The following is a 26,291-nucleotide window of genomic DNA, read 5'->3' on the forward strand; positions in this document are numbered from 1 at the left end:
TTTTTTTTTTGTAAAGTAATTCATTTATCAAAGATGACTCATAGACCACAGAGTTTCTTACTTGTGGAAAGTTCAGCATGCAGGACATCTGTGCCTGCAATTTGTTAAGAGTTTCCTTCACTTATGGGTGTTTATTATGATAAATTTACTTTTGTTTAAACACAATACTCCAAATGTAAAAACTTGCCTCTTTGAAAAAGTGTTATTGACATTCCTTGTGATTTTTATATACCTAGCTCTCCTTTTGGTTTTCAACAGCTTCTGTCTTCAGCCTCAGTATCAGCGTCTGAGCGGATTTTCCACAGAATAACAAATCTGCTTGAACCGCTGTTTGATTGTTTCGTAGCATCAATATTTTGGTGACCTCACAGAGGTGACGGCCCGTTGGAGCTCGGTTCTGTTTGTCCGCTCGAGCCATGTTAAGCGCTCCATTTATGCGCGCCCGTGTGTTTACAGTAAAGTTGAAGTAAACATGGCAAAGAACGAGAACCCTCACACTTGAGTTCCTTTCATTCTTTTGGTGAAGAAGCAAAAATGTTTCTCTTGTTGCCCCCATATTATTTTTCAGTATTAAGATTTGACTTAAAAACACTAATCCTGAAAACAAAACAAACAGCCCCATTCAATTTAGTTCGCCAGAGTTCTTCAAATGTCCTTGAACTCCTCCGATGTCCATGTAGGTCAGCGTTTCCAACACAGTGCAGGAGGCTATCTCTTTTATCCACATATTATTTTAAAGCATATCGTTTTTTTCTAGGACAGGGTTATCACTCTCCTGGGAAGCAAGACTCATATGATGCAGTGATATACCCATGGTTCCTGGAGGAACAAGCTGAGATATTATGCAAAACTAAGAACCCATTTCTTTTTTCACAAAAAAGAAATGTTTTTTTTTTCCTAAATCACAAGTTATTTTTAGAAATCTGGTACCAACATTGGACCTACATAATTCATGTGTCTTCCCTACCAAGCTTAATTAGTCCAAAAATGTACATTTTGTAGTTCATCTACAGTCATAATAATGTGGAAAAAATGATTTAAAAGGCTTATTTTTAAAATGTATTTAAATAAAGAGTGTGATCGATATCATATTTTAGATTTGATAATGCAGCACAGACGAATTAAAAATCTCCTGCTGGACGTTTCAAAGCTAGCCACTCAGGGTACGTGTCATTTAGTAAGTGTCTGTCAATCCGACACAAGTTCTTTATCTCTGCTTAAGCATGCTGCTTAAAGTTGGAGATGGCCTCTTCATTGACTTTGCAACTCAGTGTTATTCAATCAGTCTGACAAGCAGTGATTGTTGGTCAGTTCTCTCAAAATGACAAAACATCTCCAGCCTGCATGCAGCCAGATTTATTTCACTAACGCCTGTTGATGCATATTCCACACCTACCAAAGATCATGTTTGAAGCCCTTTTCTGCCATCTGGTGTTCTTCCTAATTACTTAGCCTATTTTAGCTACACCAATACTTGCACACTACACATCACACATGTTCAAATTATCAATCTCTATTTGATTTAGCTTCTACTTGACATAAATAATCTTTTCATACAATTGTAAATAAAGTTAGGCAGTAAGTTGTTAAAATGCATATATTCCTTTTCCAGTGCTCATGTCAGACAAAAACTAGATAGTACTTCACTAGAATGACTTAAAAATAACAAGGATTAGTGTAGCCATTCAATATCTTCAGATCCCACTACATCTGCAACGCCTATTGTCCCTAACGTTAGATAACTGGGCACTCACAGTCCAGCAATATTTAATACAGTTCAAACTAATGCCTTCATATTTTTTCAGCTTTGGGCAATCTCGTGGCTTTTTATTTTGTCTTACCAACCTTCTCCTGTAAGTTTTCCAAAAACAGCCAAATGAAAATATTCCAGATATTCCTGAATATTTAAAGTTTCTCCTGTTCTGTACAAGTGTGTAAACTTTTTTTTTTTTTTTTTTTCCCTGCGGCAATATTTTCCCTGATATCTTAATGTTCCCAAAAGTCTTATTTTATTGGATGCTGTACGACTCCACGATTTACCAAAAGGCTCTGCTTTGGGTCAGCCTGACTTGCTCGCTGTGATTCTGAGTATGATGTCATTTGCCAGACGTAAGAACAATGACAGACGCAACAACACTATGTGCTACAGAATACCTCATTATCCTTATTTCGACAGAGATACTTATCGCAACCTGACATGGAGCCACTGTGGCTCTGCTGCTGCAGCCGCGTTATTCAAGAATGCCCTTCATGAGCCGCCTACCTGTGATCCACGGCTTCCCAGAAGCATTTTCTCACCCGCTCCACATCAGTCCCCCAATGCACTTCTAATAAATTCCTCCATCATCATTGTCATGTTGACACAGCAGAGGAAGTTGATACGCTTAACGTCCAAAGCGTGCTGAAAATAACCCCATGTGTGATTGTTTTGCAGAGAAAGGCCATTGTGTGTCCATGGGAAGCTCTGCAGTCGCAGGGTCTCTCAGCTGATTCTTTAATGTGACCGGCACCCACTTCCCCCCATCTTTGCCTAGATAGACACTCACCTGCTCAGCAGGCCTTCGTGCAGCACATGCCGTATTGATTGCATGTTTTGGAGAAGGAATTTGTGGAGCACGTCTTGGTTTAAAATGAAAGCAATGCAGAGGTGGTTTTACTTCCCTGCTTGGAGATCCTTCCTTAGCTGATGAATTTAATTTAACTCAACCGCTTCTTCAGCAGTTTGCCTGTTTATTTTGCTCGCTGTTGAATTAGCAAGCTTTCTCTCCACACAGTAATTTACCACTTCCTGCTCGCGGTAATTTTTTGCAGCGCGTCGTCATGAGGCTGTGTATTTATTCAGTAGGATGGTTGTTTGTGCTTTCATTCATATATCCAAAGATGGATGTTTCATAAGATGATTAATTGCAAGTTAACGAGTGAGTGTATTTTCGTGCGTACGGCAATCCTTTGCGGTAGCTTTGTGGTGTTTCAACAAGTGCGGAAATCTGTGTGTTTATGCACCAGAAACTACCTTAAGGGACATTCGCTGCTGCTCAAATGTGGTAGTGTGTAAAAAATATAAATTGTGCCACAAACATTCAACCAGTACGGAAGAAGACAAGGGCTGCTGAAAAGAAAAAGGAAGTTTTGATTTTCTCTCAGAATTTTGACTGTTCTTTTAACTTTAATCTCAGCATTTTGAGATTAAAGTCAGGATTTTTTCCCGTTTTTTTGAGTGACACTTATCCTTATCCAGGACAAGCTGCAAAAACTGAACAAGTTACATCAGTAGCTTTGTTCACTGCTGGTTTATTTTACCTTTATCCAAAAAAAAAACAACAAAAAAACATGTCTTTTAAATCATTAAAACATATATATTGTGTGTTACAGATCTTCTACAAAGTCACTAGAGAGATTTTTCCTGGCGAGGAACTACTACTTTTCATGAAGGCTGAAGAGTATTTCTGCGACGCAATGGCTCCTGATATTCATGGTACGCATCAAATGCACAAATACACGCACTTTTTCCACTTTTTTCCAATGCTCATCTTTTTAGACACCTCGCTTTGTATTACAAAAACTTCTCTTTTTCTCACAACGCAGAGGAGAGGCAGTACCGCTGTGAGGACTGCGACCAGCACTTTGAGTCCCGCAGCGAGTTGCTGGATCACCAGAAGGAGCCGTGTGGGATGCCTCCCTCTGCTTTCCTCAACCCAGGTTTGACTTCTGTTTCTAAACAGGCATGCCTGTTTTACTCTGCTGTAAACGCTGAGCTGTGACGAGTGACGAGATGGATGAGCGCCTGGAGAGGGCGAACAGATATCTGTGTTAGGTGCTAAAGCTCTGAGATCACAGAGGAATAAACTGTGAAGGGATGAGTCCGACGGATAGGAAGCGGAGATTTATCTAAGCCTACACGCGATAGATGTTCAACAAAAATCAATCACATTTCATTGTAGTTCATTGTAAAATCACAATTAGTCTCCGTTGCAATTCTTCTGTGGAAAAAGGAGCAGTTAAGGTAAAACATACACTTTAGGTTTTGGGTCATTTATTTGTGTAATTATGCCAACATGCTTCTAGCAGAGGCAGTGCATGTTAGGGTTTCAAACCCTCTCAGATTTCTTATGCTGTTCTTCCTACAACGTGACGGAGGGATCAGAGTTTTATTTCACTGTAAATAAAACAAACTCCCACGTCAGCTGAGTGGAGTGCAACCCAACATCGGTTGGATATTTAAGGAAAACCATTCAAACACAATAAAACGTGAACGTCTGATAGAACTAGACGTAGAGAATTATGGGAAATATTTGAAGAAAGGTGTCGGTATGAGATCTTAGAAAGTTTGAATCAGGGATGAAGGAGCTATGCAGTACACCTCGTAAGTTTTCAGCCTTGTGCATGTCCGCACATCTTCTTGTAAAATTCATGGATCATTACGCCTCTGCGTGTCTGTCCTCCTCATGTTCTTCCTTTGTGCACAGGAGGGGACGCTGACCTGACAGCTCAAGAACCTCAAGATTTGCGGCCCCTTCATATGTCTCATGGCCTACACGAGTGTAAGGAGTGTGACCAGGTCTTCCCTGATGTCCAGAGGTATGCAACGAACAGCAACATCCAACCACCTGAATTACCGTAGAAATAAAATATGTCCTCTTCAAACACCTAAAAAGTCTGGCGTGTGCATGTGTTTAGCTCTTCTTCCTATGATGCCATTAAATAAAATTTACCGCTTTTCATGCAGATAAATCTCTTTTAAATATGGCAGGTTTTTTGACAATGTTGGTAAGCCACAGTAGCATCAAGTGATAGAGTTATGGAGAACTTTAATGGGGAGGTTATGATAAGAATTTAAGCCTTGGATGTCTCACAGACATATGTTTAGTACATCACCTTTAGATTACAGCAGAGAAGTAAACAAAAAAGAGGGCAATTGTTGAAACAATGTCATCAGAAGACGTGCTTAAAAGTAAGGAAGGAAAGCTTTGATGGGAAGATAGATTGACTGAAATAAAAATAATGACAAAACTTGAGAAAGTTTGAGGGTAGATACTTTGGTAAGGCGCCCTGAGCGATCTGACAAATCCTGTTTTTTGTTTTTTTTTTTTTTTTTTTTTTTTTATTTTGTCTTGCTGCAGTTTGGAGAACCACAGTCAGTCGCACTCTGAGGAGAGGGAATACAAGTGTGATCAGTGTCCCAAGGCTTTCAACTGGAAATCCAACTTGATCCGACATCAGATGTCGCATGACAGTGGCAAGCACTACGAATGTGAAAACTGCTCAAAGGTAAAGTGATGGAAGGGGCTGTTCAACAAATTGCTCTTTTCTGCGCGCTCCTTTTCTCTTTCTGCACACGTTTTCTGAATCATATAGTAACTCCCCTGTGCGTCTCTTTGGTTGCTCCCCCCAGCAGGTGTTCACAGACCCCAGTAACCTGCAGAGGCACATTCGCTCTCAGCACGTCGGGGCTCGGGCCCATGCCTGCTCCGACTGCGGGAAGACGTTTGCAACGTCTTCGGGCCTCAAGCAGCATAAGCACATTCACAGCAGTGTCAAGCCCTTCATGTGTAAGTCACTAAGACCCTACCTATGTAAGTCTCCTCAGTACATTATAACAATAACAACACGACTTTATGACAAAAAGAAAATGATGATTTTGCAGAAACTGTAATTGATCTTTTTTCAGCTGTTTGTAACGTCATTTACTCTGACTTTTTTTTTTTTTGTACTGTTTGGTGTCTAAACAAGAATTGTGCAGTTTGTTTTCCTCCTGCCTCAGCACCTTCATATTCTGCTTGTAGAGTAATACCGGCCTGCCACGTTGTCACAGTGACCAAGTGTGATCTGGTGGAGACAGAGGGGCTAACAGCCATTTTTTTTTTCTAGGATGCCTGCTCACTTAAGCATACACTTACGCCCCCTCTCGTCAACACCAGTCAGATCCAAACACGTTTTGACCTTTCACACTTTCACTACCACAAGAGATCTGATCTCCTCCTTCCCCTGAAGCACTGTGATCTTTCCCCTTTGCCCCTTCAGTCTTTTTCTTTCCTTTCCTTTCCTTCTTTTATACTTATGCAAACTTATACAAACCTGTCAACACACTTAATGCATCCTGGGTTTCAGGCACACACACGCACACACACACACATAAATATATATATATATATATGCATAGGCAGGAATGACTGCATCTCCATTGAAGACCTCATTATTCCACTCTCTCCTTTTCTCCTCTCCTGCCTCCTCCATGTTCACCATTCCTCATAAATAGCAACCACATGTACAGCCCTGCGAATAGTCCATTTGCTGTAATCAGCAGGAAATATGCAGGTTTAAAAACAACTAATGGCTCTGTTAAAAAAAAAAAAAAAAAAGAGAGAGAAATGTGACAGCTGTCTGGACAAGATCATGTGTGTGTCTGTAAGATGTTTGTTTGACTGACTGCCGTTGAAGGACATGTATGTGTTTTGGAAAGAAGTTCTGTACATTCACAGGACTCTGTTTGCGTCTCGGTGCACGCGATGTGTCGAGGACGTGTGTGTCTTAACACTTTTCTGTGAGACGGAAGCACTCAACTCTATTACTCTGTTACTTCGTCTCTCCCGAATGTGTTTACACGATCGGCCCTCGGTTTGATAACGGCTGATTACGTCACTTAAGCTATGGATCAGATATCACGTTCAGTGTGTAATGCGTGTGAGCTGCGTGTGTCGATAAATGTCACATTATTTATGATTTATGATCAGGAGACTTGTGTTAAAGTTTGTCCAGGCCCCCGTAGCCCTGCTTGTTAAACACACACTTTATAGCTTCTCTGACTTTTCAGCTTGAGCTAAAGGAACCTGACTACCTCAGTGGCCATGTCTGCTGCAGGGCAGGAGCTACAGCTAAGTCGTGGTTCAAAGTGCACTTAGCCATCTGCCAGACTGGAATGTTTTTTGTGATATAGTCTTTATTGTCTGTGCCTGTAATGTTGCTCGGCGAGAGAGATTTTTTTTACAATTGTAGAAAAATTTGCAAACAATCAAAAATTAAAATATGGTGAAAAACAGTCAAAAAAAATAAAAAGAAAGATTATGAGCAGAGGAAGTGACAAATTGTCGTTTTGTTCAAAATGTTTTTGGCATTTTGACTACTTGGGCACTTCATACTAATGACATAAAGTGTTCCTTCTTAAAAAAAAAAAAAAAAAAAAGCTCTTTAAAGCACATTTGCTCCAGTTCTCTGGATCTATTGAGTCCTCAAAAGACTGTTTATGTGAATGTGTTTCCCCAAATACTGCTCTTCCTCTCCATCTCTTTCATTTGCCTCTCTTGCCTGGAAGACATCCAAAGTATGCAGAGGTCTAATTGGAGAGTGAGCCATAGAATATTTCCCTTACCTCTATTTCAACATCCAATACCAGTCTGAGCTAGATCAATCACACACATATACACATGCCTCCAACAATCAAATTCTTATTAATAGTCTGAACAACGCATCTACAAAGAATCCTATTGCGTGGAAGCAGACAACTAGGAGCGAAATGCATCTCAAAACTGACAAAAAAGAAAACGCAAAACAATATAAACATGTCTTTTTCAACTCTTCCGATATCCAATAATATGTCAAACACAGATAAGGCTGACATATTAATAGTGATGACAGAGAAAATCAAACTTTGGTTTGTTTTTGGATCGGGTGTTGTTACTGTACGCCAGTGCCAAGACAGAGTGACGGCCCGATTGACTGTGGGAAGGTCACTAAGCGCAGGATGACATGGCCTGAGGCATGGGAACAAGGTGAGGGGGCCGAGGGGCTGACTCGAGAGGCCCGGAGGGGGGAGAGGGAAGACAGGCAGCAGAGGACGTGAGACCTGTCCCTGGGAACTGGACTGCAGGATAGGATTCATTCAACTCTGCTTCCTTTACGGACTTAAAATAGAGCCATTGTACTGCATGCGGCTGAGAAAGTGTGTATCTTTACGTCTACATGCCTGCGTGCGTGTGTGTGTGTGTGTGTGTGTGTGTGTGTGTGTGTGTGATTTCATTTATTTTGTGTTATGAGAATATTCTGTGAATGTGCCTGCCTGTCCATATGAGTGTCTACGTGTGAGTGTTTGTGTGGACTCCTTGGGAGCGTCCCTGGGAGGACAATGGGCCAGAAGATTCCTGGGAATCTGGTTTGATGTGCAGGTGATGAGTGGCAGTGACTGACTCATATCATCAAGCAAGCAGATTCCCTCACAATGCCAGGATCTGGACACACCTTTTCATTTTGTTTGCTGGAGACCAAAAAGTCACAGTGATGGGAAAATGAGCATAAGCACTAACGGTGTTTCCTCCTCCCCGCACTTAGTCATTCTAATGGATATTAATTAGAGATATGAAGACATGTTATCTTTTCCACACTGGTGTTTTTGGTTCAGTGTGTCATGGGCATTAATGCATTCTCCATCTGTCTCTGTGTCCCTGCAGGTGAGGTATGCCACAAGTCCTATACCCAGTTCTCAAACCTTTGCCGGCACAAACGCATGCATGCTGACTGTCGCACACAGATAAAATGCAAGGACTGTGGGCAAATGTTCAGCACCACCTCGTCCCTCAACAAACATCGGCGCTTCTGTGAAGGAAAGAATCACTTCGCAGCAGGGGGGTTGTTTGCGCAGGGCTTACCACTCCCTGGTACCCCCGGCTTAGACAAATCGGCTCTCACACTCGGTCACAGCAGCGCTGGACTTGCTGATTACTTCGGTGCAAGCCGCCACCATAGTGGGCTTACTTTCCCTGCAGCCCCGGCATTTCCTTTCAGCTTCCCCGGCCTGTTTCCTTCTGGACTATATCACCGGCCACAGCTCATTCCTGCCACCTCCGCTCCTGTCAGACACACGGCTCATGCACCTGTTACAGGGCCTGGTGTGGAACTAAGCAAAAGTCCTTTGCTTCCTCCGAGCCCTGGCGCTCTGGAGTCTCAAGAACTGTTGAAAGCGCTGTGCAAAAATGGCAGTTCACCTGGAAACGACATGCAAGACTCAGATCTTCCCAATCAGGGCTCCTCAGTGTCCGCAAAGCAGCAGAACAAGCAAAGTGACCAGTCTGAAAGCAGCGACGTGGACGACGTCAGCACGCCGAGTGGGAGCGATCTGGAGAGCACAACGGGCTCTGAACTCGAAAGCGACATGGACAGTGAGAAGGAGAGGGGAGTTGCTCGAGAAAATGGCAAAGGTCCAAGGAGAAAGGCCACTGAGAGAGACCCTCAAAGTCCCAGCTTGATAGGGAGCAGTACTGCTAAAGGCTTTCCAGGCCAGTCCCTCATACAGTCGTCACTAGACGAGCACACGGCAGTAACAGGGGCTGTAAATGACTCTATTAAGGCCATTGCCTCTATTGCAGAGAAATATTTTGGCTCAGCTGGGCTGGCTGGCTTGCAGGACAAGAAGGTTGGGTCTCTGCCCTACCCCTCTATGTTTCCACTGCCTTTCTTCCCGACTTTCTCTCCACCAGTTTACCCCTTGCCAGACAGGGACCTCAGACCAACAGGCGTGAAGGGTGAGCCACAGTCGCCAGGAGATGATTGCAAGAAGGCTCAGAGCAAGTCATCTGAGTCACCATTTGACCTCACTACCAAGCGAAAGGAGGGCAAACTGTCCCTGTTTGTTCCCACCAAAACCGATGCCGCAAACGTTACTGGCCAGGACCAGCCTCTCGATCTGAGCCTGGGCTCCCGGGGCCGCGGACAGATTCCGTGTCAGGAGGAGACCAGGAAGAACAAGAGCTTTGAAGAGGAGAAGAGAGCAGTGGATGCTCCTAAAGCAGACACCTCCTTACAGCATGCCAGGCCCACCCCTTTTTTCATGGACCCTATCTACAGGTATTGTTATTCCCAGTATCTCCATTAATTGCATATTGCAAGAGCGAAGACGGGCACTTCTGTGCAGTCAACACGAGCTGATAGAAATCTACTATTAGCAGGGTTGAGAAGAGGAGAATGAGCGATCCGTTTGAGACTCTGAAAGACAAGTACATGCGGCCAACTCCAGGCTTCCTCTTCCATCCACAAGTAAGTTGTGACTGTAGGAGCTTGGGCAACGTAGGGCAAAGAGGGTATTTGTGCTCCTCACTTTAGGTTGTGTTTTGAAATGACAGGAATTCAGATGAATTTGATTAAATCAGCTAAATCCTGGGTGACTTTAGCCACACTACAACTTGAATCTTAGACTCTGGGAAACCAGGTTTATAGATGAGAGGGCAATGTGGCGCTGACCCTGTCTGTGAATATTATGATTTTTTTTTTTCTCTGAGAGGCTCCTATTCGCAATGGGTGTCCCGGGCTGGCCAAACAGAATTAATGAGGATAAGTATGCACCCCCAGTTTTATACAAGCTACTGCCCATTGTTGACTATCTAAACCAGATGTGGCACAAAGAAAGGCCACATTGTGACACATCTTCTCGTAATGTGTCTTTGATTACAATATAAAAAAATGATATGCTCTTAAAGCAGTGATTTCTGCCCCTGCCTTCTCTGTGCCAGCACTTTCAGTGTGAGGCTCCACAGAAGGCTCGCGTCTGCGTATGTACTCCAGAGTGTGTGCCTGTGTGTGGGTATATGACACGTCGCTTTGGCGTTCATTTGTTCAATCTTACCCTGCGGGTGAGAACGGTCCGTCGGAAAGTGAAAACACCACTTTCTCAGGCGTATGACTTTTTTTTTTCTCTCTCTCTCTCTCTCTTCCCTTCCCTTTTTTTCAGGCCGTTTCAGGTCTGGTTTTTACAGGCTGTTTCATTTGTCTGATTTATGTCTCCTGTCCAGACTGCGGCATGGCCCAGCCTGCAGCAGCCACATGGTCGTCCCACACGCCCTAATGAGGTGTCCTATCAGTAGAAACACTAACAGAGTGCTTAGGCCATCTTTATGACTTTATGATGTCTGGACACACAAATCATTCCCACAAACGCCAGACTTGCATAGGTCTAAGCCAGACTAGGCGAGAGGTTCTCCTGTAGACTTTAGTGTGGGTGCAGTATCGGTCACCTGACTCAGTTGTGAGCAGCATGTTAAAATAGAGTTTGCAAAACTTAGGGGACTGGGGATACTTTTCAAAACCTTGAGTGATTCATCTCATTATTTCCTGGCAGGAAATTTTACTGCGAGCCAATACTGGGTTAGATTATATTCTGCAGTTGGAATTGTAACCTCCCATAATGAGCTTATTGAACACCAGAACGTGTTGGAAACTATTAGTCTCTCCAGGCAAGCCGCTGCCATAACACAAGAGACAGACACTCCATTGCTCATTCAGAGTTAATTGCACCAAGATTCCTCCTTCCTCTCTGTAGTAATATGTGTTGATTCATCCACCACGTCTTGGTTCTGACTGCCTTCTTTTTTTTTTTCCCCTCTCTTCCGCCCCTCAGTTTCGTTTGCCAGATCAGAGAACTTGGGTAAGTTCCTTTTTGACCTGGAGTGCTGTTCCTCTACCAGTCAGACCCTGAATCATAACTTCATGCATGGGCTGAATAAGAGTTTACACAAGGACATTTGCATGGCTTTCAGCTTGTCACCGTCGCACACGAGCAGAGCACAAAATGGAATCGCTGTCTGATATGTCGCTACGATTCTCATCACGCATATTTAATTGCGTGATATTATGTTGCATGTACAGTGCCTTGCTAAAGTATTCACGAACATTGAAAATTTTTTACCTTACATCGCTTTTTAACCGTTTTTTTTTACTTTTAATATTCTATGTGGTAGACTAAGACAAAATAGCACATTAATATATTATTTTATTTTATAGTATGTTCAACCCTATCAGTGTGATATTTCTATTTAAAGACCAGACTAGCCAAGGCTTTAGAGGCTTGGTTGAGAACAAACGCTGAATTTGCTCTGGTTCGATTAAACCACAATGAAACTTTTTTGGGTCCAAATGGGCGTCAGATTTCATTTCAACAGCGATGCATTGGCAGCATCATGCTGCAGGCACGTTTTATTTTAGCTGGGACAGAAAAGTCCATCAGAGTCACAGCAAAAACAACAAAACAAACAAACAAAAAAAAAAACTCTGCTGGGTTTTGACTTGGCAGGCTGAATAGAAATGCAAGCCACACGTTTCAGATCTTTTTCTCTGTTAAAACTTTCAAGAATAATTTTTCTTGTTCTCTCCGTTACATAACCATATGCTCTACTATATATATATATAAGTCAATTACATCATACAATAAAGGACATAAAGTGCTTTTGCAAGACACTGTAACTGAGCATGCTTTATTTATTTGAGGTAACATCTTTACATTCACTCTCTAATTAACGTGGAACATTTTAAAGAGGGAATTTCCAGCTGAGTTACACCCTCTCCATCTAACAGCTCTTAACATGTGTTTGCTTAGCTGGTGAATGAAGAGGGATTTTTCTCTTTTTTCCCCTACATGAGTGGATGGGAGGGATAAATGCAAGGTGTCCTCGTTTGTGTGTGTGTGTGTGTGTGTAGTGTTTGGTGGGATTGGGGTGTGTCTTTGCTGCATTAGAGAACGGGTAACAGTCTCTCTGGGATTCTGTTGGGCTGGGTGTGTGTGTGGGGCGGGGGAGGCAGACCCCCCCTCCACACATCTGGTTCCCGATAAAGATCAACAATTGAGAATGCATCTCGCTAATTAAGGCCCTAACAGCATCACTGACATCTGAAGATAGCCAATCAAGTGCTGGTCCCAGAGCGACACTATAGCAACAAGCAACTTCACAGACACATTCGTGCTCCCTCCCGGGAAAAGACAGGGAGTTTCGGGAGATATGCGTTTGTGTTTACGATCGCCCAAAAGCGTGGGTGGGTTCGTGTCGGTGTCTCGCACAGAGATGTAGGTGGTCAAACAGTGACCTTATCGAACTAACTTACGTGCATAACAGACTCCGTGGGAGATTCCTTAGACTGATTTTGTACAATCTAGCTAAGAAAACGTGTAAATTATTTACCAATAGCAGAAAATTAAGCCACAGCAATACTCGTGTTTTATGTGAAACACATAAGCTGTTACATTTGAAAATCCTGGCAGAGATCAGTACTAAAAAAAAAAAAAAAACAGTTTGGAAACCGTTCCGAATTCCCCAGTAGATGGAGCCGAGAGTGAGCTCAAAGAAAAGTCTTATCGGACAAACACGATACCGCCGACAGCCGTAGAGGCCCTAGTGTTCCCGAGATTTATGGATTCTCATCAAGGGAGGCAGGCAAACTGACTTCTTCGCAGTTTTCTGAAACAAGCCCGACGAGATACACATTGTATTTCCAGGAAAGATGTGAAAGCATTTAATCTCCGTCGAGCTCGCTCTGGCTTTCTCTCTGTCGCACTTTGATTCATGCCGCGTAACGCTGGCATATTCATAATCAAACAGTCCTGACACTCCACATCCTCCCTCGGTGGGACCGTCGACGGCTGCGGCAGGAACTTTACACTCGGCCGTCACTCTTAATCACTTGCTCCCAACTCTGAACTTCGGCGCCATCCATCAACCATCAGTTCCTCTCTTTCTTCCAGACCCTTCACTGCCTCGTTTGCATGTTCTTTTTTTTTCTTCCTTCTTCTTCTTTCTTCTTTCCTGTTGCATTCCTCCTCCCTCCCCCCCTCCTGTAATCATCAAGTCCTCCATCATATTCTTCTTCTCCGGTTTTCATCCTCTGTTTCTTCTCTCCCTGTCTTGTCATTCTTGGCGAGAAGCCTGAGAGTGACAGGGGGTGAAAGCGGGAGATGGAATGTCAGAGTCGGAGCAGGGCTCCGGTGGAGGACCTGAATCAACACTGATTTGTCCCCTTATTGAAATAAGAAGACGAAACAGGCTGAAAATTCAATACACGTAAAATAATGCAAATTTGTGTGGGCCCTTTAAAAGACGGAGGGGGGAAAAAAAAAAAAGAAAAACTTTGTGTGTGTGCATGTGTGCGTGTGTCTACGATGGTCTGACAGGCCCTGCGGCCTACTGAGACCCCCACCTCTCGCTCCCCCCCTGCAAACCCCCTCTCCTCCCCAACATCCCGCCCCTCTCAGCACAGCGATATCATTATTACCCGTGTCTGGCCCTTGATCAGTAATGTCAACATCTTTCATATTGACGAATGTGCTGTCTGCCCACATTGTGCACAGAATGGTTTACAGCCCAGCAGTGGACATGAATCACTCCTCTGCCACACACGTACAAAACACACACACACACACACACACACACACACACACACACACACACACGCACGGACATACGTTAGGGCAGCGTTACGCAGCCCTACCTGAAAACGCACAGATGTGCACTGAGCTGGTAGAATCGCCCTCACATACAGCGTACATGCTTTTTACTCATATAAATAGACGCACATAAAAACACATTACAGACACATTCCTCTTTCTCACACACATACGTATAGTTTCCGTTTTGTGCACATTTCCAGGCAGTTAATCAACTAAGACCACCAGAGCTTTTTTTTTTTTTTTTTTTTTTTTTTCTGCTCATGTGCATCTACCCAGCACACATTTCCTTGGAGAGTTCTGATGAAAGTAAATGTTCAGTTTCATTAGTAGATTGGCTGTAGTCTGTAATCCCCTGACTGTGTGTGAGTGCATGCGTGCGTGCGTGTGTGTGTGTGTGTGTGTGTGTGTGTGTATTTATTGCATGCATGCTTTATGATTATTTGTTGGCTGCATTTAACATTTAGATTTGCACAGCTGCTTGCTGCTGATCATCAATGGGAAGATGACATGTGTTTGTTGCAGAAAAGTTATGAATCAGTGTCAGATCCACTTGTCATGCCCCATATCAGCTGTTTCACCTTGCGATGCATGAATCATTGATGAATGTCACGATAAAAATGCACCCAATACCTGTTTCGCTTCTATTCAACTTGTATGACGCCTGTAAACAACACGCATCAGTCAACGACGTAAACAAATCTGTAAATGAGCCGCCGGGAGTCATTCAGAAAGTTTTAGGCGTCTCACAATTCTGTAATGGCTTTTTTGTCTTTGTTACAAGAATTACATGGCACATAAAAATATAATGAAGCTGTATATTCCGCATCATTTCCACTAAGCCTGCTGTTACACTATATTGGGTGCTACATTTTGCTGTGTACGTTTGGTTGGATGTTGCACTCGGATTCAACAATGTGAATCAGCCCCTCACGTCCTCCCAATCGCCTGTCTCCGCAGATGACGGCCATCGAGAGCATGGCGGAGAAGCTGGAGACATTTGGCTCCTTGAAGCCGGAGACAGGAGAACTGCTGCGCTCCGTCCCGTCCATGTTCGACTTCAGAGCTCCGCCCTCCACTCTTCCAGAGACACTGTTGCGCAAGGGCAAGGAGCGCTACACATGCAGGTAACTCTGGTACTGATCTGATGAGAGCTGTTTGATTATTTATTTCCTCCGAGGACGGAAATGTACTTTTGGTTTTGTTTTTGTTTTTTTTTTTTTAAATAAACACTTGTTAAGATTGCATATGTTAAGCACTGCAAATGAATATAACTGTTTTGTAGATACTGTGGAAAAATATTCCCTCGTTCTGCCAACCTGACTCGCCATCTCAGGACTCATACTGGAGAGCAGCCATACAGGTAATCCTGCTCTATAAACTCTACAAGCCTTTTCCTGTTGTAGAGTCGGCCCAAGGCATAAGCACACTAGGAATCTCAGAGGCAGAAGGCCTCCGAGAGCGGAGGGATTTTCAAAGAAGACCACAAAATTAAGTTGCAGCATTTATCTTTTGTACAAAAATAACTTACAGTTTTTTCCCTCCCATCCTCTGCTTACTTTCAGAGCCCTAACTGGAACAGCAAACTTTTGTCTAAACAAATAAAATATATGTATCTTTGTCAAAAGGAAAAAAAAAAAAAACAACAACAAAAAACAAGTTCTCCTGGGTGCTATCAAAAAATATATCATTTTGAAATGACTTGGAGATTTGGTTAAACTGTCTGTAAACATGTAGTGCTCTATTTGTATTAATTTATTTCATGCTGAAAAACTTAATATTCTTAATGTCAGACTGACATCGAAGAAATAATAAACTTATATGATATAAATAATATAAAGAAGCTATAACTGAGGCCCTCGCAGAGCTCTGTTCAGCCGATTAACAAGAAAGAAAACAGTGTGACTTAGTGTTGGATGCTGTCTCTACATTAGAGTAATAAAGATTTGTGTTGTGCTTTGAATACTTTGTGCTAGCTTCTCCATCTCCATCTGTCTTTCTGCACTTTATGAAACTAACCTAGCTGGGGGGGGTTTCTCTCTCTAATCGAGAATTGTGTTTGCACAAAAACACATTAACTCAAATCTGAAATAGGGAATCTAACATTTCCTCTTCTGCAAAAGAAAGCAGCAAATTTCAGTTCGAACAATAAATAAAAAGCACAAAAAAAAAAAAAAAAAGGTAATTTGTTAGCAAGACGCAGACGTTTTCCCAGGGATTACCAGACCACAGTTTGAACGGAGTTTATGTGTGTTTTCCTATGCCATAAGCTTGGAATAATTATCCCACTGCTAAATAATTTACCCAATGAAAAATGATAACTGTTGCTTTGGTGACAGAACCGTGGGGTGGAGGAGGGCGGGGGTAGGGGGGGGGCAGGGGGTGGAGGTGGGGAGGGGTAGTGGTGAGGAGACGTTTGTTGAAAATCGGGGGGGATGAGAAGTCCAGACTTAGCAGCTGTGGTCATTTCTCTTGCAGTTATGAGGCCAGACTCAAAGCAAGCTGCAGGCTTTGGATGCAAGTGAGACTTCCTTGCTGTCCAAGGGGGTCGTCATGACATTAAGGAGCCCCCCTCCCCCCCAGACCCCCTCATTTGTGTTACTGTGGTCCTTAAAACAAATTTTTTCTCACTTTGTTTTGTGTCCATTTCATTGTGCACGCAGAAATTCACTTTTGCACATCAGCTGCATTTGGATAATGAATACAACCTTGCTGAAGTTATCCAGCTTTGTAGTTACCAAGGTGGAAGAATGTTGGCCCAAAATTTGGAGGAGGCCTATTGACCACAGGGGAGAGAGTAAGACAGATGTAGGCCTTTCCTGCCCCAGCCTGATAGCCCACAACTCTATGTGCTGGCATGCCATTAAAAAGATCACCGCTGTTTATTGTAATTCCTTTTTTTTTTTCTTCTCTTGTGTGGAGATAACCAGGAGGGTTCCTGAGGGACAGCCAAGAGAGCGAGCTAATTCCACCAGCAAAAAAAAAAAAAAAAAGATGTAATCTTCTCGTATAATTTTGCATGAAGAAACTTGGCAGGAGCCCCTAATTTTGCAGGGCTTGAACCAAATCTGTTGCGTGCTTATTTTGTGAGAGAAGAATGCAGCTTTATTGCGCTGGCTGGAGATAAGAGAGCAGAGCTGTTTCACCTTAAACAGGCTCTTCCATCATGTGTGAGGCTGGGGGACTCGGCATGTGTGTGTGCGCTGGTGTGTCCGGCGTTACCGATTTCAGTTCCGTTTCCCACAGAAATAAACGCCAGCTTCATTATCCATCTCCTCCTACGTCACTGTTTATTGTTGAACGTTTGTTTTTTGTTTTTTTCTTTTATCCGTTCTCTGTGCAGGTGTAAATACTGCGACCGCTCCTTCAGCATCTCCTCCAACCTGCAGCGGCACATTCGCAACATTCACAACAAGGAGAAGCCCTTCAAGTGCCACCTGTGTGACCGCTGCTTCGGCCAGCAGACCAACCTTGACCGCCACCTCAAAAAGCATGAAAACGGCCACCTGTCAGGTGAGCCCCGAACCCTACGGATCTTCACACAGAAGTCTCCTCTTTCCAAATCCCCTCCAATTTATGTGTTTGGTGAAATAAAGCTGATCTGCTTGCTTTTAAGACTCATAAATGATTCTGTACAGGAGAATAAAAGTAAACTGCCTTGATTTGAAGGAATCTAGAAGCTGACAAATTAAGCAATATAAATCTTCCATCCATCGTCGCCTCTGCATAAATTGGCTCTGGATATTTAATTATTTTTTTTTATTTTTTATTTATTTATTTTTTTTTTTTTTACAATGAACTGCTTTCATCAGCATATCACAGCTCACAAGTTTGTTCGGTTGCGTCATTCTGAATCAGCAGAACGAGTGGTGACAACTGGTCAGCAGCCAACATCAGCAGGGGAGGCGGCCACTTAATCATGCCTAATGTACTATCAAATACAAATGTATTTATTAGCTAAGCTTTTCCTTTTGCGCATGAGACAGTATATTTTCTAACTGATTAGATTAAAGGAATTTGGTTTCTACCAGTTCTGCATTTACCAGTGATGTCAACTGATCCTAAGCTGCAGGAATACTGCCAAACTGATATATGGCGTGATACGAACAGATAATATTTCACAACGGCGTAATAAATGAGGATGCACACAGCGCCTTGGAAAAGTATTCAAATTTTGAAACATTTCCTCGTTTTGTCATGTTAACAATCTCAGCATGAACCCAGCTGTTCTGTTAGCGAACATTAATGGAGGAACGGCATTTAGAAAACCAAGAAACATAGCAGAAAGGTCAGTGCCAGTTAGTGGAGAGTTACGTTTTAAATCGATATCTCACAGTTTGAGCGTCTCACGGAGCTCTGTTCGCGTGAGATTAGTTGAGGTCTCACCAAAACCAAAACTGAACCCTATTTTGCAAAAACAGCACTGCTTTTACACCTTACACACACCCTATTTTACACACATAGTGGTGGCAGCGCCATGCTGTGGGAACTAAGCTTATGGCAATCCCAGAGGAGACGGGACAAGAAAAAAAAAAAAAAAAAACTGATGAAGAGGTTTATCATCCAATAAAACCGATATTTTAGCTTTTTCGTGTTTTTCTGCAGGAACTGCAATGTCGTCCCCGCAGTCGGAGTTGGACAGCAGCAGTGCCATATTGGACGACAAAGAAGACTCCTATTTCAATGAAATAAGAAATTTTATTAGCAGCGCAAGTCAGAACCAGACATCACCAGACCCCTCTGAAGAAGGGTAAGCACAGCTTCCCGTGTTCCCTTTGTCAGATCTGCATCTACACTGAAGCTCTTTTTTTTAATTAATGTACTACTCAAGTAGCTTTAATATGTTACCTCTTATCAGCCTGTTTATGCTTATATATGTATTTTTTTTTTTTACTCTCAGGCAGTCTCTGTTATTAAACACACTACTTTTAGGGCTCCTAATGAGAGACCAATCATCTGTGATAATAAAATCCTGGATTTTGGAATTCCTGTTGAGCTTTTAATACCGTTTGCCATTCGGCCACAGGGAAGGAAAGATATCTTTGTGTGTGCAAAAATGTCCGAGCGTTATGCAAATTGGTCCTTGTTGTGGCGATTAGATCAGAAAGCAGTTAGGAGGGTCGCTCGGGTCGCTCCGTTTGTTTTTCCATGTCTCACGTTGGTGGGATCACAGATTGGAGATCGCGGATAAGGACTGTGAGAGCCGGACCGGGTGGTAAGCTATCAGGAGGGGAACTGGAGAAGAATGGAGAAGAAATGGTGGCGGGGGTAGTGGGTGAGGGGAGGCTGCAGCAGCTAGTCCGCCACATCTGGAACCAACATGTCTGCCTACAGGAAAAGTGTAGATGGGGGTGGGGTCAAAGGGTCGGCCTGTGTTTCCTTTCAAACTGCAGTGCTCCTGACTGCTCCTGATAGATACTTTATCCTCAGCAAATTACCACGTTTGAAAGCGTAATTAGCGAATCTGTTTTCTTAATCACAGAGTTCTCGCTCTCTTCTTTGGAGTTAGCTCCTTCTTGCAGCTGTGCAAGCTCGGGACGGCACGAACACTGCCCTGACAGTGCACGGTTCTAAGCTGGAGCTGCGTTGGAAGAACAACCGCATCCGCTGCTGATGACTATCAGTCCACAATTTTTCTCATTTGTAATATTAGCCCCTTTTTTTTTCAGACAAATCCAGTTCAGGTATCCCATTTTTCCCCCCCTTCTCTCTTATACTGTTGGGTTGTGTTAGCCTTCCGATATTCTCATTGTTCACTTCTCAGTGTTTTTTTTCTCTGAAGCCTTTGTGCAAAGAAATGGCATTTTTGCAAGCTGACGAGAGATGTCCTAGAGTGTAATTAGTGAATCAGTCTTAATGTGGTTCCAGATGATTTGCCAAATGGTGGTTTCCTGTGGTGCTGAGACAGAGGGACAGATTAAGACTCCAGCAGTTTGGATAGCTGGCCCCCTCTCCCTCTTCGGGGATAGAGGAGTAGGCCGGTTGGCAGCTCTCTCATAACTCTCCCAGCAAATGGGGCTGTCAGCTAAATATTTGGCCTATTAGATGAATACGAGATAGTAGAGAAAATAAACAAAGAGAGAGGCAGAGCACTCCATTTAAGTGCCCCAGTGATCAGCCCAGCGCTGCTGTGCCCAAAGGGGCCCCAAAAGCTTGATGACAAACTGGATTCCGGCTTTGCTCGGCTGCAGATCCTCCACTTCTTGCTTTGTTTATCTCGTGGCGTCCACAGTTTACGGTTTAAACTGAAGGACCCACGACAGCACGCAAAGCTTTCTTTACTTACTTTCTTTTACAAAACAAAAAAGACCAACAGTATAGATGGGATTTATATTTATTGTTCTGTGAATGATCCTAATCCACAGGCTAAACGGAGGCCTGCTGGAGGAGGGGAAACCCCTGATGCCCAGCCACGGATCACGTGACCTGGAAGATGAGGAAGCGGAAGACCTGGATGCTGAGGAGGAAGAAGCGGAGGAGCCGAGGAACAGTCCTCCGAAGACAGACGTCAAGGTGCATCCCAGCAGCGTCGGCGACGATGAAATGGACTTCAGTGAGCCCAGCAACTTAAACCTCAGCTGCAAAACCTCTCCGAGGAGGTAAATGTTACATGAGAGCATCCACCTATTAAGATGTCTCTTGAAAGCCTTTTTAATTTTTTTTATATTTTAGACAATTTTTAAAAAAATATTTTTTACACACTTCATTAATTTATTGTGTTACACTGCTCCAATATCGAATGAATACTTTGCTGTCTGATTTTAGTGGCTCCTTGATTGAACATTTGTGCTTGTGGAAGCACTCTTAAATCTTATATTATTTCATATTTGCAATGGCATTTAATTCTATTCTATCCTATTGCCTTTTCCTAACTTCCAGGTATTCACATGAGGAGGAACAGAGCAGCTTCTCAGCTTTGGATCACATCCACCGTTTCTCGGATCTGCGCAAAATGGAGGAGAGCGAGCTGAGTGACAGGGACGGAGACGGAGATGAGGACGATGGATCCTTCGCCTCCCCATCACTCGCCAAGGCAGTCAAACAGCCGCTCTTTAGAAAATCCAAGTCTCAGGTATGAGGAACATCTCCAGTTCTCCCCCAACCCTCCATTTCTTCTGGCATTCCTGGTAAAGATGTGCTAAATGCTTAAACATGAATACTTCCTATATTGCATTTGTTTACTCTCAGACTGAAACATTATTAAAAAAAAAAAATTCTACCTCATATTTAGTAAGGAATAACAATCAAAACATTAAGAAAGGCTATTTTTGATATGTCTTTCCAGACAAAGCAATTCTTATTAAGATGCATTTGATGCGATGTAAACCAGAAGTAAGAAAAACTTTTAATTAATATTAAAGCTGCAATATGTAATCTCCATGACATATCACAACATGGTGACAGATTCAACAAATATGCAAGAAAAAAACAACAACACATTTTTATAAAGGTTATATACTGCAGCTTTAAGGACAATAGGTTTGTTAGATGAGTTTTATTTCTTTGCAGTCATAACCACAAATTATACATATATAATTTATGTAGTTACCTGCAGCATTGTTTGCATGTATTTGTGTGTGTGTGTCTGTGTTTGGAGTGGCTCCAGCTAACAGCTGCCTGTCACTCTGTCTGATCAATTTAGCTAAAAGCTAAAAGAGGGTTGAGCTTTCAGATGAGCTACTAATTCTGAAATGTTGGGGAAAAACAAGATGAAACAGTGTTGCCACATGGAAAGTGATGTAGTTGGGTGACGCAGGGGTAAAGTGTGCGACCCATGGACAGAGTCCTTAGTTCTCGATGGGTTTGAGTCCTGGTGCAATGACCTCTGACATGCCCTCCCCCCCCTCTCTCTCTCACAACCTAATTTCTTGTCTCCAAAAAAGGCCACAAGAGCCAATAAAATGACGTACCAACAGAGTGGTACGTCGGGGTTACCAAGTCGCCAAAACAAAAACTCACTTCAAGGCTTTTTCTCATATCTTCACCAGGAGTGCCAGTAATTATGTCCTTTTGTTTGCCTCCTCTACACAAATCACCATATTCAAGCTCTGCGTCCCTCTTCTGTTCCCTCAGGCGTATGCCATGATGTTGTCTCTGGCCGAAAAGGACTCTCTCCACTCCGCCCCCCACACCCCGGCCACCATGTGGCACAGTCTGGCACGGGCTGCGGCTGAATCCAGTGCCATCCAGTCCCTCAGCCACGTATGATGACGCCTAACACCGTTGCGTTCCACAACCCCTGACCTGATTACGGCAGTGGGCGTCCCGCCACAGAGGCTATCAGAGGGTCCCAGACCGTCCACAGAGTGACTGCTGAGCAGAACCATGACCCATCTGACTGCCTTAGACACAAAGCAGGGTCACTGTAACCACACAAAACCCTTTGGCAAATACAAAAAGTTAAAATTATTATTAGTTTTTTTTGTTTTCACAATAACAACAACAACTAAGTTGCGGTTAAAAAAACAAACAAAAAAAAAAGATGACACTAAAGTAATACAAGTCTGTATTTATTCTTCAGAGTTTCTCTGTTTTGCACAGCAAAAAGGCCGCTGATGCAGACGAATAACACGGATTTTGCTGGCGTTGTCGATGCTCGAGCGCATCCGGGGAACATTCTTGAGAGTCGGTTCCAGCGTAGCATGTTTCGTTGCGTGTAAAGCAAAAGAGCAAGAACGCCAAGTCAAGTTTCGCCCCCACAGAGATCCGCAGACGTTCGACTTTTGGATTGAAAGCTGCTCCTCGTTCAGACGGCAAGATCAGCACTTGAATATTGACGAAGCATCTGCGAGAAACACGTGAAAATGAGTTCAACTGAAATAAGGCCAGTCCTCCTGTTTGTGTGTCTGTGACTGCGTGTGTCTGTACAATCACAGCACTGTATACGAGTTTCGAGCAGCGCCCCATCCTGCCCACCTGCGCTATGTGTGAACGGATATAAATAGATTGTCTTTTTAGTGTAAGAGAAGAAACGATGTTTTGTTTTGTACTTTTCCTTGTTTTTTTGTTATTTACTGAGATAAGTAGCCAGTGCTGACGATAATTGTCATTCTGTAAAGGGCATACGTCTTTTTTTTTTTTTTTCAAAAACTTCTTGAATTCATCCTAGCCGACCGACAATACCACTAAATAGACTGAATGCTAGTTGTTAGCAACTCCATTTTCATGTGTCTTTCTTTTTTTGTTGTTTTTTTTTTTTTTTTAGACATTTTTTTGTTTTGTTTTTTATTTGGTTGGTGTTGTTGTTATTTGCTGTTGTATTTTTGAGAATTGTATTTATTTCTTGGCAAACTGTAGTTTGTTTACTGAATAGCACTGCTCTTAGCCCAGGAGAAAGAGGGAGATTCCCACCCCGGGCCAATCCTGATCCCCAGTCGTGGGGCTTGTAGATTACGTTTGATTGCCGCATAGTATTAAAAATGCAGTTCACTCCTTACTGTACTAATTAAACCAGTCAATTAATAGATTTTGTTTAGTTTTTTTTTTTTTTATGATTCAGTTGAAAAAAAGGAAGAAAAAAAAAATCAAACCGTTTAAAGGACAAACAATCAGGTTTAATTCGATCCGAAGCGCATGGATGGTCTGTAAAGATCCGTATCTGACATTTTCTATGATCGTCTGAAAAGCTTGTGTGATGTTCGGTTCATGTTAATTCCTCGTGCCAAACTTATGGTAAATAACAGAATACTTTTGTTTATTCTCCCGTTTTGAGGGACCAGACTTCTTTTTTTGTTTTTGTGCTTTTTGATTGTTTATAATCGATTTTAAAAATTAATCAGCAAGTTGAGGTACTTTGTTTTAATGCTTTCTACAATGTAACTGTTATGCATTTCAACTCAATACTGTGGGAGGAACAACTAAGAAAATAAAAGAATACAGTGTAGATTGACTTGTTTTCTGTTTAGTCCTCTTCTTTTTTTTTTCTTTTCATTGTCTTACAGCTCCATGGCAGCCCATCATTTTGGCCCAAACTGGAGGCATGAGTCAGAATACCACCTGGCTTTTTCTCCTGGCGCTCCCATGGCCTCCAGGAGCGAGGGAGAGCCTGAACTCTGCTCCTCTTTCTTTTCCTCAAGGCCTTGGCTCACATTTAGAGAGGGAAGCGGAGAAAAGGCGGCAGAGGGCTTGAATGTGGTAGTGGGAGCTGAGGCAGGAATGCGTCCTCTTTATTTGTGTCCATTTGAGGGGCATGATGGATGAGGTGGGTAGATGTGATGACCTGGCTCATCGCTCAAACACTCAATAAGAGTCCCCTTCCTGCAGCAGGCCTCCCCATCCGGCCAACCAACCCCCCTTCTTTGTCGCTGCTGCCAGCCAACGTGGGCGGACATTGTGGCTGCGAGGGCAGGAGCCCTATTGTCCGACGAATCACTCAACTTGGGGATGGGGGTGCAGAAACTGGGCATGTCAGTGAAGACGCTTGGTGCTGACGGTCCACATTTACAGTGCTCTTGGCACCTTAATGGATGGGTTGCTTTCTCAAGGCCTTCGGGGCTCAACGCGGCGTCCGGCTTTGTCGAGGTCACACAGGGTCAGGCGATACTGATGAGGTCAGTTTGGGTCACCCAGCTTCGATGAGGTCAGCTTCATCATTGGTGGCGATTCCGAAAGTCATGACCGTAACGAAGTGGTGAGGATATTGCCTTTGACCATGCGTTTTGCCACCTGTGGACTAATTTTGCCTCGCAAAGCTGAGCTGAACTTTCTCCATGGTAGCGACGTTACAGCCGCAGGAATTTTATGTAATGAAACCTTACGGAGTAGCACACGAGTACAAGGCTGAAAATAATCGTCTATTCTTGGAGACAGTTGCCTTAAAAGCCAGAGAAAATATTTTGTGTGAAATTCACACTAGATCAGCACTTTCTACAATCCTCAGACCAAACCAGCCCCGGCCACCAGCTTGAACTAGTCAGTAAAAGTCACTCGCATCCCATTTTCTCGTCCATTTTAATGTTCGGTTTGAAGTTCAGCAAGTCATCTTCACCACTGGAGAACTAAATGCATTCGGTTATTCTTGTGATTGCTTAATTCGCCATTTGTTTTACAAGTGACTAAAGTGTATTTATAAAGCACTTTTTCACAGACACGAACAAAGCACTGTGCAACCAAACGACAGTTAAGTTACACAAAGTGTAAAAGCAAGGCTTGAAACCGCAGTAAAATCATGACATGAAAGCATGGGAGAACACGGTTTTCACTTGGTTAGTCAGCAGAGCGAAGCTGCAGCGGGGGCAAGCCGCTCCACAGGTTGGGAGGCGCAAACCCGTATCCCTGATTTTGCAGCGGAGTACGAGGAACAGCCACAAGATTCCCGGCTCGGGGTCAAAGGTGACAAGTAGCAGAGTGTGGACGAATCAGAGGGCTGATCATTCAGACCCCAGTGAGTGAGAACAAGGACTTCAAATCAAATTTGAAAATCCACTGGGAGCCAGTGTGGAGGCTACAAGACTGGAGTGATGTGAGCGTCGTCACCAGATTTAGTAAGAAGTCTGGCAATAGCTTGCAGACGAGAAACTGATCGTCTGTCCAGACCAATAAAAAGAGCACTGCGGTGGTCCAAATGACACAAAATACAGCATGAATAATGTTCTCTAGATTTGCTCCATGACCAGGTACCTTATCTAATGTGTAGCTATGACATGAGTTAACATACAACACTGCAAAAAAAAGCTCCCAGACAGATTTTTGTCCTATTTTGTCACAGTTGGATGTTTCAGGTTATCATTTTTTTTTTTTTTATGACAGATAGACAACCAATACAGAGCGCAGTTTTCAAACAACAACTTTACTTTCTTACATAAAAGGACAATACAGTGAGGTAAAGATTCAAACCACTCCACTCCTAAACGACACAAATAAAAAGATGTTGGCTTTTAATTTGAAATATTTTATTGTCCCTGGGAGATCCACACACAATAACTCTCACAGAAACAGAGAGAGAGAGAAAAAAAATGTATTGGCCAAGTTAAAAGTCTGCAGTTAAAAAAAAAAATGCAATGCCATTTTGTGGGTTTTAATATGGCGTTCATGCTTGAAAATTCTCCATTGGAACAATTTAGTAGAGCAGAGTTGGCCTAAATTCCTCCACAGTGAT

General features: G+C 43.0%; 1 protein-coding gene across 12 annotated transcripts in view; it reads left to right on the plus strand.

Annotated features, from left to right (window-relative positions):
* Positions 1-24,083, plus strand: part of mecom (MDS1 and EVI1 complex locus) — a 180,369-nt gene extending 156,286 nt beyond the window's left edge. For 2 of the 12 annotated variants that reach the window (XM_015029538.1, XM_015029550.1), the window contains 15 exons: positions 3,373-3,475; positions 3,586-3,699; positions 4,467-4,578; positions 5,121-5,268; positions 5,393-5,573; positions 8,442-9,834; positions 9,933-10,023; positions 11,381-11,407; positions 15,155-15,321; positions 15,480-15,557; positions 17,538-17,707; positions 18,800-18,944; positions 20,560-20,793; positions 21,074-21,266; positions 22,268-24,083. In XM_015029538.1, coding sequence (XP_014885024.1) covers positions 3,373-3,475; positions 3,586-3,699; positions 4,467-4,578; positions 5,121-5,268; positions 5,393-5,573; positions 8,442-9,834; positions 9,933-10,023; positions 11,381-11,407; positions 15,155-15,321; positions 15,480-15,557; positions 17,538-17,707; positions 18,800-18,944; positions 20,560-20,793; positions 21,074-21,266; positions 22,268-22,402 — 3,291 coding nt within the window. In that variant the 3' untranslated portion in view covers positions 22,403-24,083. The remainder of the gene's footprint in view (positions 1-3,372; positions 3,476-3,585; positions 3,700-4,466; positions 4,579-5,120; positions 5,269-5,392; positions 5,574-8,441; positions 9,835-9,932; positions 10,024-11,380; positions 11,408-15,154; positions 15,322-15,479; positions 15,558-17,537; positions 17,708-18,799; positions 18,945-20,559; positions 20,794-21,073; positions 21,267-22,267) is intronic. The other 10 variants (XM_015029539.1, XM_015029540.1, XM_015029543.1 and 7 more) reach the window with 10 other exon arrangements.
* The last annotated feature ends 2,208 nt before the right edge of the window (positions 24,084-26,291 follow it).

This window comes from Poecilia latipinna, unplaced genomic scaffold, assembly GCF_001443285.1.
Source record: "Poecilia latipinna isolate Pla-1442-1.1 unplaced genomic scaffold, P_latipinna-1.0 Scaffold157, whole genome shotgun sequence".
Taxonomy (NCBI): Eukaryota; Metazoa; Chordata; class Actinopteri; order Cyprinodontiformes; family Poeciliidae; genus Poecilia; species Poecilia latipinna.